Below are 18,490 nucleotides of genomic sequence, written 5' to 3' on the forward strand. Positions count from 1 at the left end.
TTAGTGTAGGGTTGTGTTGTGATGTTGTTCATCCAGCTACATAACCCAGGGATCTGTGGAGGCCACTAACCCCTAGTTCCCGTCTGGGTCAGTAGGATGAAATAGACCCTGGTAGGAAAAACAGCTTCTTCTTCTGTACAACTTCTTTTTCTGCCAACCAGCACAGGTTCAGAAGTCATTCCTTGATCTTAGGTGGTCATTCTACTAAAGCACAGGTTCTTAAAACTTTTTTTTTTAACAACCCCATTTTCATAAGATGAAATTATTAGTCACCCCAGATTCTTTTTCACAACCCCCACCCCCACGGAGGAGTTACAACCCACAGTTTAAGAACCACTGGTTTATAATTTCAATAGTTCTATAATAAATATTTAATTTAATCACATTTATCGATGTTTTCTGCAATCCCCAGAATCTTTTTCGTGACCCCTGGAGGGGGTCATGACCCACAGTTTAAGAACCCCTATACTAGAGGACTGAAGGATGGTATTCACTCATGATTTAAACCAGTATCTTTTTCTTGGGGAGGGAGGGTATCGATAGAACATGAACCAGTATCAGTGGCGGGTTACCCATTAAGGCAATGAAGCACGTGCCTGGGGGGGGCCAAGACATTTTACTATAGTGTTCTAAAATAGATTAATGTTTTCAGTAAACATCATAAAAACCTTGATTAATTTAAGCGAAAATTCAAGCAAAAAATTCAAAAGTACAAAATTTCATTTATTTGCCACCTAACTTTTATTTTTTTATTATTTTTTTTTGGGGGGCCCCAAATATAATTTGCCTGGGGGCCCCAACTACCCTTAATCTGCCATTGACCAGTATTATCACCATTTCTGAAATGTAAGTGATTAGAGGACTAGAGATGATTAAAGGATGGACTAAGTTAAACTAAGCCCAACTATATAACCCAGAATAATCTGATAATGGCTTAAATATTGATGATGATGCCCCTTCACTAGCAAAGAATGCATTTGTCTTCATGGCTTGAAAGGGGTTTTAAATTAACTGAAGCTTACTTTTCAATTATTTTTCTCAAATGAACAGAAAATGCTATTCTAATTGTCTGATATTGGAGTTTTATTCAAAACTCTGACAGGAGATGGGTGTGGTAGCAATATTAGCATACTGAAGCATCCTTGTGGTAATACAGTCAGTCCTTGTATAACGTGTTTACACTACACAAATTCAATCATATACGATTTATAAACGGGGGAACAATGTCGTATATGAATCTGCTTATGCATGATTCACCTTTGTGTTTATAAGAAATGGCAGTCGGGAATCACAAACTGAATGCAACACAATAGGAATGAAGAAAAGATTCTGAAAATGTATTTATGTTTTTTATATGATTGAAGATTTCAGTGAAGAGGAAACATTTCACCATAACAATGTAAAAACCCACAGAATTCCAGCTATCGGTGTTATCGCAAATGCAATTAGATAGAGTTTACTACCCTTTTATATCAGATTCCATAGCAGGAACGCAACTGGAGATTTTTTTTTTATTGTTTTATGGTAGTGACCTCCAGAAATGTGCTTTAGTAAAATGTGAGTTAGCATAAGGTGATAAGTGTGTTTCTGCCTTTACTGCATTGTTTATTGAGTTACTACATACATGCTGCTTTGTTCGTATATCAAGTGTGCTTTTCATTTGTCCTTTTTATACTGTATTGTGCTTTATTCTCTAAAAATGAGTAAAATACTTGAAAAAAAGTGTGAAAAGGAAGCCTCCTGATGAAGATACTACAGATTCAGGGAGAAAAGGTTTTTTCTCCCTGAATCTGTAGAGGATATTTCCTCTATCGATAGAGGAAAAATACAAAATTGTGAAACACTGAGCGAAATGAAAGAACGTGTGATATTGCGTGTGCTACAGGCCTAAATGAGGCAATGCTGAGAACAATTAGCATTAGCAAGGGCACATGATGCAAGAAAGCAAGCTTGTATAGCACCAGCCAAAACACACACACACACACACACCCTTCTCATTTCACCCATCCACTCTCTACACGTTTGTTGATAGCTAATCTGTTTAAGCTATCAACTTCTACGACAGATGGAAGTTTGTTCCAGCAATCAACCACCTGCTGACTAAAGGCAAACTTCCGCACATCTATCCTAATTAGAAAGAATGCAAAGAAAATAAAAGCAACTTTCATAGTAGGAACAACTCAAAGTGTAACAAAATCCATTAGATCAATGCAAAGAATTGGAAGAGGTGGAACGTGTCAGACAGAAGATCAAACAAAGAACAAGTTTGCTTACAATAGAAGCAAAAGCGTTACCAATGTTTTATGATTATTTATTGTGTTAGGTAATGTTTTGGTCACAAATGCGTATTCAATCTTGGGTGGTTGGCACCTAACTCTATTTTTCCCCATGAAGCCTGGTTATTTATATTGCATGATTTTGCATTCCAGAAAGGTTTCTAGAAAAACAACTATCGTGTTATAAGAGGACTGACTGTACTTATGTTCTTTTCCACATCAAAATAAACCTCATACTCGAGCAGGTTATGTTTTATCTATGTCACATAATTAAGTTAAAAATAAATTGACTGCACTGTACAGCAAAAAATCTAACGAGTCAGATGGATCTTTACTGACAAATTACTGAATAAAGTTTAGCAACAGAAGATCATCTTGCAGATAAGCTGAGACAAGTATATATTAACTTGTACAAAACCCAAAGAAAAGTGAACACACACACACACACACACACACACACACACACACACACACACACACACACACACACACACACACACAGGGTTAATGCAATTGTATTTCGTAATTCTTTGAACTATGGTAACTATTTCCAGTTACCATAATTTAAAGAATTGCAAAGGCCTCTTAATTTTATAAAATGTCTGATATACTTTTTTGATAAATGAATTCTTGCAATCCAGTAGCTAGAGGTTACAAAGCTCCACTGAAACCACTAATTCACGGAACAATTTTGTTTTTTTTACACCAATTAAAACCAGCTGTAATACAGCTGGTTTTAATAGTTTAATAAAAGAAAATAAGAATTTACAAATTCAGCCAAGATGCTATCAAACCAAAAAACTGAAATAAGAGTAGAAGTATGTTACAGGGCCAAATGATTATGATGAGTAAAACAAACTATTTAGATAGATAGATTTGGTCAGAAAATCAGAATCTTATTATGAGCAATTTTAACTTTTATGATATTGAGTGGGACTTGTGGGGTAGCAACTCTCTCAGTAACAGAACTTTTCTGCTTTATTGGAGGATTGCTTTCTCTACCAGCAAATTAGGCCACAAGGAAAAGCAATATTCTTAATATTATCAGCACTGAATTCATTATATACAATAAACTCCAGTCAATGCTTTTGAGGGAACTAGCTCCAAGGGGCACTATAAGTGAAAAAATGTTATAAGCAGGGTCTCCTTGTGGAGCTTTTTTTTTTTTTTTAATTTCTTCCATATATTTGATAACTGATTTTTTTTTTTTTTAATGTTTATCGATCAACTGATTTTTGCATGCTATTAAAAACAATGAAAATTGTTAAAAAGATTTTATTAAACTAAACATATCTTGAGTATTAGAAATATATTTTAAATGTAGTAAAATAATGGCAGCATTATTATTATCATCAACATAATAATAATGCTGTCGTGCCAAGCACACAAGATTAATTACTGTACCTTGTCTTGTGGGTACACTAATTGTGTGTGTGTGTGTGTGTGAGAGAGAGAGAGAGAGAGAAAAATGTTGACATGATCACAGTTTAACAAAACCAAAAATCAAGAGGAAGGTCAGTTAAATCCAGGTTTATTCCTTCCTAGAAGCTTAAAAAAAAAAAAAGTGTTATAAGTGGGAAAGGATTTTATGGGATTGATCATAAAACCAGAAGAAAAGAGTATTAAAATCTAATGAATGCTACAAGTAAGAATTTTAGTCTCTGAAATCTTGTGATATAAATTAGGAAATCTGTAATATCAATAGGAGCATTATAATGGGAGTTTACTACTAAGAATCCACAAAGCAAAGAAATTATTAAGTGGCAGTGATCGTAATTCAGCAGACTCTTGATTTATAGGGACACTTCAAGACTCCAAATTAAAAAAAAAAAAAAAACCAAAAATCATAAAATTCAAGTAATAACTAGAACCCACTATCAAAAAAAAAAAAAAAAAGACCAAACATTTAGTTTGGTTTAGTGCGTCACATCGATTGCTGTGTTCCATTGCACCACAAAAAGACAAGTTTTATTTTGTTATTTATGTCAGGGATGTCAAATTTTTTTATAGTATATATTTTTTGTTTATAAATCGCAAAAATTATGAGTAAACGCAAAAGAGTTGAGCTTTCAGTTAAACAAAGACTTGAAATTATTCAAAAGTTTGAAAATGGCGCATCCGTTAAATCTCTAATGAATCATTATAATGTTGGTGACCAAACCATACACAACATCGTAAACAATAAAGGGCTATTAAGATTTAAAAATCGACATCGCAAAAAATAAAGGGAACCATCGTATTTGGACACGCAAGTAGTGTGTGTAAGTTTTTTTATCTATCGCCATAATTTTTACGAAGGTTGCTGAACATTTTTTGATACAATAAGTCCCCTACTTACGCAACTACGGATTTATGTAAATTTTATTTTTCACTTTTTTTTTTTTATGATTGTAAAATTTAAAACAAAAATAAATAAATAAATAATAATAAGCAATGAATAACGATGATCATGGCACACACAAATTGCACAAATGAGATACAGAGTAACAAGCAAAAAAATAGGAAAGAAGAGAAGATTCTTACAATTTATTTATAGTTTTTTTTTTATATGACTGAAGATTTCTGTGAAGGGGACGCACACTTCAACATAATAACGTAAAACCCACACAATTGAAGCTATAGGTATTAAATAAAATACAATAAGATAGTTTAATACCAGTTTATAATGAATTGCAGTAACAGAAAAGCCCAATAAACTGGAAAGTGCAAATTGTTTTTATTGTTTTATGGCAGTGACCTCAAGAAATGTGCTTCAGTAAAATGTGAGCTCGCGCGGTGTGATAATAGTGAGTTTTCGCCTTAACCCTGTGAAGTTCTTTACAGAAAATTTCTGTGTGACAATTATCACGGTGCCGACTAAGAGAATAATTACAGTGGTACTATTAAATCTACCAAGAAAAGGAAAGCGATCGATTTGGATCAGAAAATTAAACTAATAAGAATGTATGAAAACTGTCAAAGGTTAATGAGTATAGTGCTGAATTCAGATTTGTCAATAATAATATAGTAGCAATATGTTATTAGTCATTCCCAATTACTTAAAACTCAACGAAGTAAGAAGTTACGTCTTGTGTTACTATTACGTGTATTGAGGACTTCTGTATTTTTGGATTAACCAGGAAATCGATTATCTGGGATTTGTTTTTTACCATCTATTCCGGAAAATCGAGAGTCTACTGTATATTGATGTGGGATTTGTTCAGGTAAGTAACTCTATCAAGGAAAAAGATTTTGCATTTTCAAAAGGTGATAACAATGGTCTTAAGGCATTTTTTAAATTGTTTTCTATGTGATGCTGTTTGTTGTTATTTTGTTTTTAGGAGCATTAGCAACTAAGGCCATATTGCTCCGGGGATATGCGGTGGTCATTCCCTGACCTTTCCACATCCTCCGTATTTGGTGGTGACGGGCTCGAACCCCGGTCTAATCAAGAAGCGTGTGCTACGCATTACTGCTCCTTCCCACCTGGCTAGGGAGATGCCTTCAGAAAATAAAAATGGGAGATGTTCAAGCATATACAGCAGCTTGATTTTTGTTTTATTGGTGCATCAGCAACTAAGGATGTAGTGCATTCAGTTACACAGAATGCTGAATGCCTTTTAAAGGAAAATGACCCAGATGACATGATCATAGTATACCTACAAGCTTTTTTGTTTTGTTTTTTTTTTGTTTTTTAATTCATCGCAGCAAATCAACGGTACAAATATTGCTGAATGCTGAATGCCTTTTAAAGGAAAATGACCCAGATGACATGATCATAGTATACCACAAGCTTTTTTGTTTTTTTTTTTTTTTTTGTTTTTTAATTCATCGCAGCAAATCAACGGTACAAATATTGCTTTATATTTGTAGTAATAAAGCAAATATTTTAATTTAGCAATAATATAAGCCTATGCCAAGAATATGGAATTAAAGCTTAATTATTCCATTGATTGTATTCAACAACACCACAACATATCAAGCAGGAATAATGTTGGTTGATTCAACTATTTACTGTAACCATTATTTCATATTAAACTGTTCACAATTTATTTAAATTATTCAGTTTTGCATAGTAAGTCAGAATGCACACCATATGATGATAAAGTAACACAAATGTGTGACATGAGCATAGGGAAATCAAAATTGAGAGTAGGAGTGTGCTATAGGCCTAATGACTCTGATGAGTATAATAAGATATTGTACAGGGAAATAGAGTGGGCCAGTAAATCAGAGAGTCTTATAATGGGGGATTTTAATTTCCCAGATATTGACTGGAATTTGTGGATTGGTCATTCGCACACTAGCAAGGCTTTTCTGGATTTATTGGATGATTGTTTTCTACATCAGCATGTTCGTGAGGCAACAAGAGGGAGCAATACTCTTGATCTGATTATCAGTAGTGATTCTTCGTGCATTAAGAATCTGCAGATAAATGAACCACTAGGTGGCAGTGATCACAGTGTGTTGAAGTGGGATTTACTCAAGGAGGTAACTACCATCAGAGGTAAAGGGAAGGGTTTTTGTTTTCGTAAAGGCGACTATGATGGTCTGAGACAGTATTTAAATTCTATACAGTGGGACCAACTGATGATGTTACCAACAGCAAACTCAAAATGGGAAGCATTCAAGGAACTAATCTTGGAGGCTACCAGGCTTTACATACCAACTAAGAAATATTGTTCAAGGTTTAGGCCTAAATGGTTGTCAGATGGACTAATGAGACATGTGGCAGAGAAGAAAAATGCATGGGATACATACAAATTAATGGGTGACATGGAAGCCTATGATAGATATAAGTTGGTCTGTAACCAAGTCACAAAGGAGATTAGGCAGGCAAAGGCAGACTACGAAAAATCCTTGGCAAAGGATGCAAAGAAAAACAGAAAAGAGTTCTTTACATATTTAAACTCAAGAAGGAAAGGGATGAATCAGATTGGTCCACTGGATATTGATGGTTCAACAGTTGAGGATCCTGCTCAGGTGGCTAACAATCTAAACGAGTATTTTGCATCTACATTCACGCATGAGGAGTTATTCAGGAAGGAGAATGATGTAGGTAAAGTAAACATTGGCAGTGAGCTGGATGATTTTGTAATAACTGAGAGGGAAGTGGAGGAGAGATTGTTGAGGATAAACATAAAAAAGGCACCTGGGGTGGATTGGATCTATCCAGTTATATTAAAGGAGGCAGCAATGGAAGTAAGCAAACCCCTAGCCATAATTATGAGAGCTTCTTTGGACTCAGGGGAGGTACCCATAGACTGGAGATGTGCAAATGTGACCCCAATTCACAAAGGAGGATCAAAGGCTGACACAAGTAATTATAAACCTGTTAGTTTAACTTCTGTTCCAGGTAAATTAATGGAGGCACTGGTTAAAGAAGCACTGCAGGATCATCTAGACAAGAATTCAGTTATAGCTCAGACGCAGCATGGTTTTGTTAAGGGCAGGTCTTGCCTGACCAATTTGATTGGATACTATGACGTAGTCACAAAAGAACTGGATGCAGGGAATAACTTTGATATTATATATTTGGATCTTAGAAAGGCTTTTGATACTGTTGCACATGGAAGACTGCTGCACAAATTGGAGCAGTGTGGCATTGGAGGCAAATTGTTGCTATGGATAAGGGGACGGTTGAGTGGCAGAAGACAGAGAGTGGTAATCAATGGACACTGCTCAACGTGGACTAATGTTATTAGTGGAGTTCCTCAGGGTTCAGTGTTGGGTCCGTTGTTGTTTTCGGTGTTTATGAATGATATTGATGATGGGATATCAAGTTTAATGTCCAAGTTTGCAGATGATACAAAGGTTGGCAGGGTTGTTAAGGACACTACTGACGCTATGCTGCTGCAACAGGATCTGGAAAGGTTGAACAGATGGGCTGAGAGGTGGCAAATGAAGTTTAACATTGACAAATGTAAAGTACTACATATGGGAAACAGTAACCCCAGAGCAACGTATCAACTCTGCGGTACTACACTGACAGTGGTGGAGAATGAAAAGGACCTGGGAGTAATTGTGCAGGCAGATATGAAGTTCTCTGAGCAGTGCAGACGAGCTGCAAGAGTAGCTCATGGTGTCTTGTCAATGATATACAGGAATTTTTCTAGCAGGGATAACGAGGTGATTATTCCCTTGTATAAGGCAATGGTTAGGCCACATCTTGAGTACTGTATACAGGTCTGGAGGCCTCATTTCAAGAAGGATGTAGAGCTGCTGGAACGGGTACAGAGAAGGGCAACAAGATTAGTGAATGGAACAAAGGGTTGCTCTTACGAAGAAAGGCTTAAGTTTTGCAAATTACAGAGTCTGGAGACTAGGCACCGGCGAGGTGATCTAATAGAGGTGTATAAGGCTTTGAATTTTGAATGGTTTGAGCATGCTCAATGCCAATGGGATTCTTCATCTTGCTCAGAATAATCACCTCAGAGGGCATAAATTCAAATTGAGGAAGACGGATGTTGGATAGATGTGCGGAAATTTGCCTTTGGCCAGCGGGTAGTTGGTTGGTGGAACCGACTTCCATCACTTGTTGTTGAAGTTGATAGCCTAAACAAATTTAAAGCTCAACTGGACAGGTATTTCGAACGAACGGAGGGGTGAAATGGGAGTGGTGTGTATTTTTTTTTTTTTTTTTTTTTTTTTTTTTGGCTGATGCTGAATAAGCTTGCTTTCTTGCATCATATGCCTCTACTAATGCTAATGCTAAATAAAGGGACAATTAATGTGATCTAGGTGTTAATGTTTAGAGATTGCCTAATTTATATCACAAGATTTTAGAGATGATAAAAATATATAGGATTCAGCATTTGAAAGAGGTAGACTTACAAACTTTATCTAGTAAATTTCATTAAATGAGTTTTCTATATATCCTAATGTGAATTTTCTAACAAAATTGTAGTATTTATAAAGAAACATTCAATAATTGTTCACATTTTAAAATATCTAAATATATTCACTTAAAAATCATCTGAGTACTTTTAAACACTTTAAAATATGTACTTCAGCTCCAACGCCCCTTCCTCAAAATATTGTTAACACCTCATACAAAATCCCAACTAAATAAATCATACTGCCTTATGAAGTTAATAAAATCATCTTCCTCTTGTTTTAATAATAATTAAAATTAAAAATGGAAATTCTTTAAAATTAAAAGAATTTCCATTAAGTTTTCCAATTCTATTCATCCCCACCCCCAAAAAAAAATTAGAATCCATCAGAAACTATTAATGTGATACCTTCACAGCTTAACTATTCCAGTTTTCTGGGATGACGAAGGTTATTCTTGTGAACCTACTGCCTTCATGGACCATGGCTAATTCAAATCACCAGATGGATATACTGAAAGCTCACATTCAATTAATTTATCCCACATGAAACACCTTAAGTGATGATCCTCTGTAACAATGAATATCCCCACACAAATGTGTGCTCCTACTGAGTTACTGCAAGCCTTGGGCAGACTGCACCTCCTCAACCTCCCTATAATACAAATGTTTCCATCAGAGTATCATGTCGTTCCTTTGAAGGGAGGGCTACAGGGACATTATAAAGATAATAACACACTATAGACTCCTTTACAACAGTGGCTGAATTAGCAAGGAGAAATATTTTTAGAGTGGAAAAAATAGGGGCTACACTGATAAGCCTTCACTGATATGTTTACAGTTAGTGTAATTTTCACACGTGTGCCTTGCAAATTGCATGGAATAAAAATTAGGATGCATTACTTTCCGACTAATTCTCATACATAAACCATTAATTTAAAATAAATAAATGCACAAGGCATAATACTTTAAGAGTTTGGTATCTATATAATATCGGTGTTTAGATACACCATAGATATTACCAGGGTACCTGCCCACCCACTGATGATCGGCCAATAGCCGTGAAACAGTGCTGTCTGGGTGGTGGTACTCAACTGAGAATAAGTAACAATAGTCTTCTCTATTAGTGAAGAGTTACTTATTCGAAGTAGTGCAATATCATGGCAACTCGTCGTGAAGGCAGAGCACAATATGAGAAACAGCAAATGATGCCTACAACAACTACTTTGTAGTTTATTAAGAGTTATCTATGGTGTATCTAAACACCGATATTATATAGATACCAAACTCTTAAAGTATTATGCCTTGTGCATTTATTTATTTTAAATATTGACATCTACACCTCTTGGCATCTCTCATATTGTGTGATTAACTTCACAACTGGGTCGTCATGTCTGCATTACCAGGGTACCTGCCCACCCACTGATGATCGGCCAATAGCCGTGAAACAGTGCTGTCTGGGTGGTGGTACTCAACTGAGAATAAGTAACAATAGTCTTCTCTATTAGTGAAGAGTTACTTATTCGAAGTAGTGCAATATCATGGCAACTCGTCGTGAAGGCAGAGCACAATATGAGAAACAGCAAATGATGCCTACAACAACTACTTTGTAGTTTATTAAGAGTTATCTATGGTGTATCTAAACACCGATATTATATAGATACCAAACTCTTAAAGTATTATGCCTTGTGCATTTATTTATTTTAAATATTGACATCTACACCTCTTGGCATCTCTCATATTGTGTGATTAACTTCACAACTGGGTCGTCATGTCTGCATTACCAGGGTACCTGCCCACCCACTGATGATCGGCCAATAGCCGTGAAACAGTGCTGTCTGGGTGGTGGTACTCAACTGAGAATAAGTAACAATAGTCTTCTCTATTAGTGAAGAGTTACTTATTCGAAGTAGTGCAATATCATGGCAACTCGTCGTGAAGGCAGAGCACAATATGAGAAACAGCAAATGATGCCTACAACAACTACTTTGTAGTTTATTAAGAGTTATCTATGGTGTATCTAAACACCGATATTATATAAACCATTAATGTGCAAGCATTGTGAACTTACCTTAAAGGTATCCAGAGGTTGTTTTATCACTGTTGAATATAATGCTGATACCCAACGTTTGATACTACCTTCATCAATCCATACCATTAACAAACACGTCACAAGTTTTATTACTTCAGCCATCACTACAGCTGTGCTAGCCATAAATAAATCTTTCTGCGTTCTGGCCATTCTCATTGTGAGATTTAAAGCTGCATTTTGTACTGTGAGGGTAACTAATGAAGCATACTTCAGAACTCTCTGAGTCCCTAAAAAATTACATATATATATACATATATATATAAAAACAATAGTAAAAATTTCAGTAGTGAAAAAATACCATTTCAGAAATATATATTAAAGATAATTATTTAATAAACAAATTAGTTTATTAGTGGCAAAAGGTTTTACTGAAGGAAGTACTGCTTATTTGTAGTGCTCTTCATTGCTACTGGAGAGAATGTGTACTAATTTGCTTTGATATTAAACATGAATGCTTTATGCTCTAAATCAGGGGTGGCCAGCCTCTAATGTGCATCACTTGTGACATGCACAACTTCCAACAGAAAAATAATTTAAAAAATTATATAACTGATTTGAAAAATTAGAAACAAAGTAAATACATACAGCTGAAATTTCACTTTTATTGTTTGAGGACCAGGAATTACGACACAGGAGTGCACTAGAGTTTGAAACAACAGCAGTCAAAATTATGTCAAAATCTGTTCACTTATATAGCACGGTCATTATGAATTTTTTTTTCCTGATTAAATGTTCTATATTCTTTCTAAATATAAAATATCTAATTCATAACAGTTTTAGTTATTTTTTTAACAAAAATTTTTTTCTTAACCAAGGTGTTACGAAATGTTACGAAAACACGTAATCTTGACTAAATTTCATGCTGCTGAACATGAAAATCACATTAAAATTTGTCGATTGGCTCTTGTTTTCAAATCACAATTGGGGTCTCATATTAGTGAGTTACCCTACATTATGAGCTACAGCTCTTGGCAAAATGCATAGCAACAATTGCCCCACTCCGTGTCACGTAATAAGTTGTTGCCTCAAATGTGTCTTAAACTCTCTTACAGTAATTCTCAAATACGGCTAGGTACTGGTGATTTGTTCTCAGTTAACAGTTGTTCTCCGTGACATTTTGTGCAGTATTTGCGTTGTGCAATATTAATATGCCCCGCAATTGTGTGAATAGCCCAGATGATTTGTTACATATGTGGAGAAATCATGTTAGCTTCAAGAAAGTGTCCTAACTCGAGCCATAAAAGAGGCATACTTCTTGTACTTTGGATGTAAAGTAGGTAACCAGGACATGAACTGGGCTCCACACACATATGCCACACTACCTGTTCATTAAAAGTCAACATGTGGGTGAATCGAAAGGGACGTTTTATGCCTTTCGCAGTGCCCATGTAGGGAGGGAGGGAACCAAAAAATCATGTCACAAATTGTTATTTCTGTATGGTGCCTATTAGAAAAGGGGGTGACGAAGAAAAAGTGGACAGTGACATACTCAAATATACCATCTGAAATTCGTCCTGTGCATCGCAGTGAAGTGCTACCTATTCCTGAACCACCCATCCATTTTTCTGTATACCCTGATGAAGATGAAAACACTGATGAACATCAACTTGATATACATGAAGTACAGCAGCTGTCTATGTCAAGGGATCCACATTTTGTCCAAACCTTTATCCTTCTGAACCACATTAATATCACAGAAAGTGAGTTTAATGATCTCATCAGGGATTCCCAACTGCCAAAGAATAAGGCAGAGCCTTTGGCCTCAAGGCTACAACAGTGGAATATTCTAGATCATTCTGTGAAAGTGACATTTTGTACTCGAAATAAACACTATGATAAATTCTATCAAACAGAAGGTGAACGCATTGTTTGTAAGGATGTTGGTGGTCTAATGGCAGCAATGAACATGAGGCACATTCCCAAAGAATGGCAACTATTTATAGACACTTCTAAAGTTAGCCTTAAGGCTGTGTTATTACGCAGTGGAAATATGCTGCCTTCAATACCTTTTGTGTATGCCGTCTGCAAAAGAGTTTGGTTTGGATTTTATTGGTGCATTAGCAACTAAGGCTATAATGCACCAAGACCAGGTAATATATAAAAATTTAAGCTTTCAGTGACCTAATTAGTTAGGTCACCATGTCAAGATATATAATAATGAAGGTATAAAATGTAGAAGGTGTGAAAGGTATAAAAGATAAATTAATAAAGAAATAACAATAACATGTAAAATTTAAATATCAGTAAAAACGTTTATTGATTTTAAATAGCTAAAAACAGCAGACACATTGTCATTGTCTGATAAAATCTTACTTGAGTATATATGGCTCAGTCAGATGATTAAAAGCAGTAAAACAGATATTGCTAAAATCTGGATAGTCAATTAAAATGTGTCTAATTGATAAAATTGTGTCACAGGACTCACACATAGGAGGATCATCAGCCCTCAGCAAATACGAATGTGTCAAATGAATGTCCTATGCAGGTCCAGGCAAGAACAACTTCCTCCTTATGATTCCTGCACAGACTAGACTGCCACAGTTCAATTACAGGCTTTATACGATATAATTTGTTCATAGTCTGTCTATTCCATGAATCCTGCCATTGGGAGTACACTTGGTCGTCGACTTACGACCGGCCGCACTTATGACCACAAAAAAAAAAAAATAATAAATTAATAATAAATCAGGAAATCACTACTGGTGACACCCACAACCCAAGTGAGGAGGCACATCGATGACGGGAGGCCTGAAGACAGCACCAGGCACATACACCCAGTCACTCTCTCTCATATACACCCAGTCACTTTCAAGTATCTGTTGCGTGTGGTGTATTAATTAAAATTCTACTGAAATACGCATAAAATGTTTAGTAAAAGGAAAATGACTTCATCTACATATACGCCAGCTAAAAAGTCAAGAAAAACTATTGATTTAGAGTGTAAAATGAAAATTATCCAGCAGTATGAAGGCAGAAAGAAAGTGAATACGATAGCATGTGACTTGAAGTTATCACATTCCACGGTATTGACGATACTTAAGGACAAAGAAAGAATTCGGGAAGCTGTGAAAGGTTCTGCACATATTAAGTCTACAATTTTAACCAAACAACGACAGGAACCCATCCATGAAATGGAGAAATTGTTGTTTATGTGGATGGAAGATTTAATACAAAAAAAATACACCCATGAGCCTTCACACAGTGCAAGCAAAGGCTAGAAGTTTGTTTCAGTTTAAAATCACGCGCCGGAGACGATTACACAGAAGATTTTCAGGCTAGTACTGGGTGGTTTAAGCGTTTTTAAAAAAAGATTTTCTTTGCATAATGTCTCTATAAATAAACATCTCCTACCTCAACCCAAGAACATGGCCCTGACGATGCACAACCCAGCACAAGCAAAGATTGAAAATTGATTTTGTAAATTTCATTTGTATTAATTTTTACATTAATTTTAGATTGTATTTTTGTGTTTACAGTACATTATGTACAATATAATTATAGATTGTAGTTTTGTTTTTTTATACACAGTATGAATAATAAACCAATTAAAATGTAGCGAACGTTTGAATTTAACCTCATAGAGAGAGAGAGAGAGAGATAGCCTAGGCGTAGAAACGAAGGTATATTCAGTATCGCTAAGTAAAAGATAAAAACATTACTGTATTTAAAATGAAAAATAAAAGATTATAAAAATAAATCATAAAGATGATAAAAAAGATTAGAAAGGTTAAAAAATACTGTTAATAAATATATGGCCGACATACAACCAGATCGACTTACGACCTGTCAGTCAGAACGGAAGTCGGTTGTAAGTCGACGACCAACTGTATATCTTTTGGTGTATTATTTGCCTGTAGTCTGTATAGGGGACTTGACAGGCAGCGATTATTATTGGGAACTGATGATTTGGCTGCGGTGTCAGCCAAACTGCAAAAGAGAAACATATGCAAATATGGAGAACATCCCCTTAGGTGTACACTATCAGATATGTGGTGATGATCCTCTTGAAAGGTAATCAAGATTTTTACTAAAAGAAGAGGAGTCAACCTCAACGAAAATCATTAACACCTGGAATGAAGAACATAAAATTTGAACCTCTGGTAGATCCAAATAAAACTTCCACCACTGCAAATCAAACTGGGGCTCATGAAAAATTTCATGAAGGCTTTGGAAGTGAATGGTCCTGCATTCACATACTTGCAAGAGAAATTCCCAAGACTTAGTACAGAGAAGATTAAGGCAGGCGTTTTCATTGGTCCACAAGTAAGGCAACTTTTCAAAAACAAACAGTTTTAATGTGTCCTTAATGATAGCGAGAAATCAGCGTGGAAAGCCTTTCCACGCTGATTTCTGGTATTCTAGGAATGTTAAAGCCGGCAACTACAGGCAGCTTGTGGAAGATCTCATTACTACTTAAGAAAAACTGGGGTGCAACATGTCATTGAAGATGCATTTCTTGCACTCACACCTGGATTTCTTCCCGCCAAACTATGGTGCTGTCAGCGACGAACATGGCGAGCGCTTCCATTAAAACATTGCAGTGATGGAACAAAGAATACAAAGTCAAATGGAGCACTGCCATGTTAACTAATTATTGTTGGATGGTGAAAAGGGATGCTCCTGAAGCTGAATACAAGTGAAAGGTGAAAAGGACCTGTGTCTGATACAGTTATGTTTGTAGCTACATCTTACTGCCATATAAATAAAAAATGCCTTGTATAAATATAAAAAAAAACTACTTTTTTCAACAACAAGAGCCACTCTGCCATTTTTAACACTATTTCTGTGTTTAGTACCCCAAAATCTATAAAGTAAACTTACTTTCACACTCGTAACAAGATATGATCCAAAATTTGTTGTTCAGTTAACACACTCAAATTTTAAATGCTTATACCTCACATTCAAACTGAGGTTTCTGTTTGAAATTTGGTATTCTAGTTACTAATACTATAAGAACTGTAAAGGAAAAATACCATATTATAAACAAAATGTTATTTGTGAGGTTTTTGTATAAGTAATTTGCATGAAACTACTCGCCTATCTTGTGACTGGCAGCTAAACAGCCAGACAATGACTTTTAACTATAATACATAACACTTACATAAAATAAAAATAAATTATGAACACAATATATAATTCAAATAAATGCAATTGAATTAAAGAATAGACAGCAAAAATGAAATGTAAAATAAAAAGAAAATAGTAGAGCAAACACAGGCGCCACTAAATTTCTTTTAATTGGTACCTTTTTTCTAAATTAATTAGGATTGTTTCTCCAACAGTACTCTATTCCTCATTATTCTTGTATTTATTGCTGTTTTATTTGTCAAAATCTTTTTATCTTCACTGGTCGGCCACTCTACTGGCATACATTTCATTATTTTTACCTTACATTTTATAGTCGCACGTGCACACACACCCCTTGATTAGCACGGTTTATATTCAGCTACCAATTTTCGATTAGCGCGGTATTTTGGCTTGGCCTAAAGAAACTGAAGCTGGTGATGCTATGAAATTCAGTACTAAGCTACGAATGTAAATACATTGCTAAAGTATGATAACATTAGAGAACATTATAAGCTTGCTTCATCGTCAGCACGCACACAAACCACAAGAAACAGAAGTGTTACGATGATTGAGATGGAATGTCTTTTAGCCATTTGGATAGAAGACTGCAAATCAAAAAAGAATTCCAATCTGCACAATGACCATAAAAACAAAAGCTTTGAGTCATTTTCAATGTTAAATGAAAAGTCAACAACAGAAAACTTGGGTAGAGCGGTAACTGAAGAAAATGTTCAAGCAAGTTCTTCAAAAGAAAAAGTGACTGAAGCGGAAACAGAAGAAAATTTCACTGTCAGTGTAGGCTGGTTTGAGCCAGCCTATACTGGCAGTGAAATTTTACTACAAGAAGTTTTAAGAAATGTTCTTAAACTACAAGAAGTTTCAAGAACATTTTAAGAAAAGAACAGGACTGCATAATGTTGCACTGACTGGAAAAGTGGCAAGATGCTGCCACGAAATACCCTGAAATATTAAAGAAAATTGTTGATGACGGTGGCTACACAGATCAACAAATATTTAATGTTGATGAAACAGGCCTTTTTTGGAAACGAATGCCAAAAAAAACCTCTCTAACAAAAAAAGAAAAGGCTCAACCAGGCTATAAAGTTATTTGTTAGTTGTCTTTTTTTTTTTTTTTTTTTTTAGGAGCATTAGCAACTAAGGCCATATTGCTCCGGGGATATGCAGTGGTCATTCCCTGACCTTTCCGCATCCTCCGTATTTTGGTCATGGGCTCTGACCCCGGTCTAATCAAGAAGTGTGTGCTACACACTGCTGCTATTGACCACCTAGCTACAGAGACGCCAAGGCTATAAAGTTTCCAAAGATAGAATAACACTTTTATTGGGAGGAAATGCAGAAGGAAATTTAAAATTAAAACCCATGGTTATTTATAGAAATGAAACTCCCAGATCTTTTGGTAAAGGTTTTAATAAAGCAAGCCTACCTGTTGTTTGGCACTCTAATAGAAAAGCTTGGGTCACAAAAGCTTTATTTGAAGAGCGGTTCACTAGCTATTTTTGTCTGAAAGTTAAGACCTACTGTGAAGAAAATAATCTTTCATTCAAAATGTTATTAATTTTAGACAATGCCCCGGGCCACCCAGCAGCACTTTCTGATTTGTGTGAAAACGTGAAAGTTATATTTTTACCTCCAAATACAACAAGTCTTTTACAGCCTATGGATCAAGGCATAATCGCTACTTTTAAGGCCTATTATTTATGCAGAACATTTGCGCAAGCAATTGAAGCAACAACCGGAAATGGTGCAGTTTCTTTAGTTGAATTTTGGAGAAATTACAACATCAGGAAAGCAATACACAATATTCATGAGTCGTGGTCTGAAGTAACATCCAGCAATATGAGAGCAGTTTGGAAGCATATTTTGCATTGTGCAAATGATTTCTGTAGTTTCACTCATGTCAACACTGTTATTGATGAAATAGCAGATATTGGAAGAGATCTAGGCTTTGATGAAATCGACATGATGGTCGCAAATTGCTGGAATCACATTCAGAACAATTAAGTAATTCTGACCTTCTTAATATTGATGAACAACGAGAATATGACGAGATGGAAATTTGCAAGGAAGAAAATGTTCAAGAAAAGAAGTTGACATTAAAAGAATTAAGGAATATTTCGCACAGCTGAAAATTTGAAACAACTAATCATGGATGCAGACCCAGATATCGATCGCAGTATGCAAATTCGCAGGAACATTGAAAAAGATGTGTATCCATACAAGCA

The 18,490-nt window shown here is 35.4% G+C and overlaps 1 protein-coding gene across 1 annotated transcript in view; it reads right to left on the reverse strand.

Annotated features, from left to right (window-relative positions):
- LOC150086865 (UDP-N-acetylglucosamine transporter-like) overlaps positions 1 to 18,490 on the reverse strand; it is a 103,136-nt gene that overhangs the window by 55,690 nt on the left and 28,956 nt on the right. Inside the window, exon 3 of the mRNA XM_090372303.1 lies at positions 11,160 to 11,407. Coding sequence (XP_090228429.1) covers positions 11,160 to 11,407 — 248 coding nt within the window. The remainder of the gene's footprint in view (positions 1 to 11,159; positions 11,408 to 18,490) is intronic.

The sequence above is a fragment of the Mastigoproctus giganteus genome, chromosome 4 (genome assembly GCF_048544385.1).
Source record: "Mastigoproctus giganteus isolate SK-2022 chromosome 4, ASM4854438v1, whole genome shotgun sequence".
NCBI lineage: Eukaryota > Metazoa > Arthropoda > Arachnida > Uropygi > Thelyphonidae > Mastigoproctus > Mastigoproctus giganteus.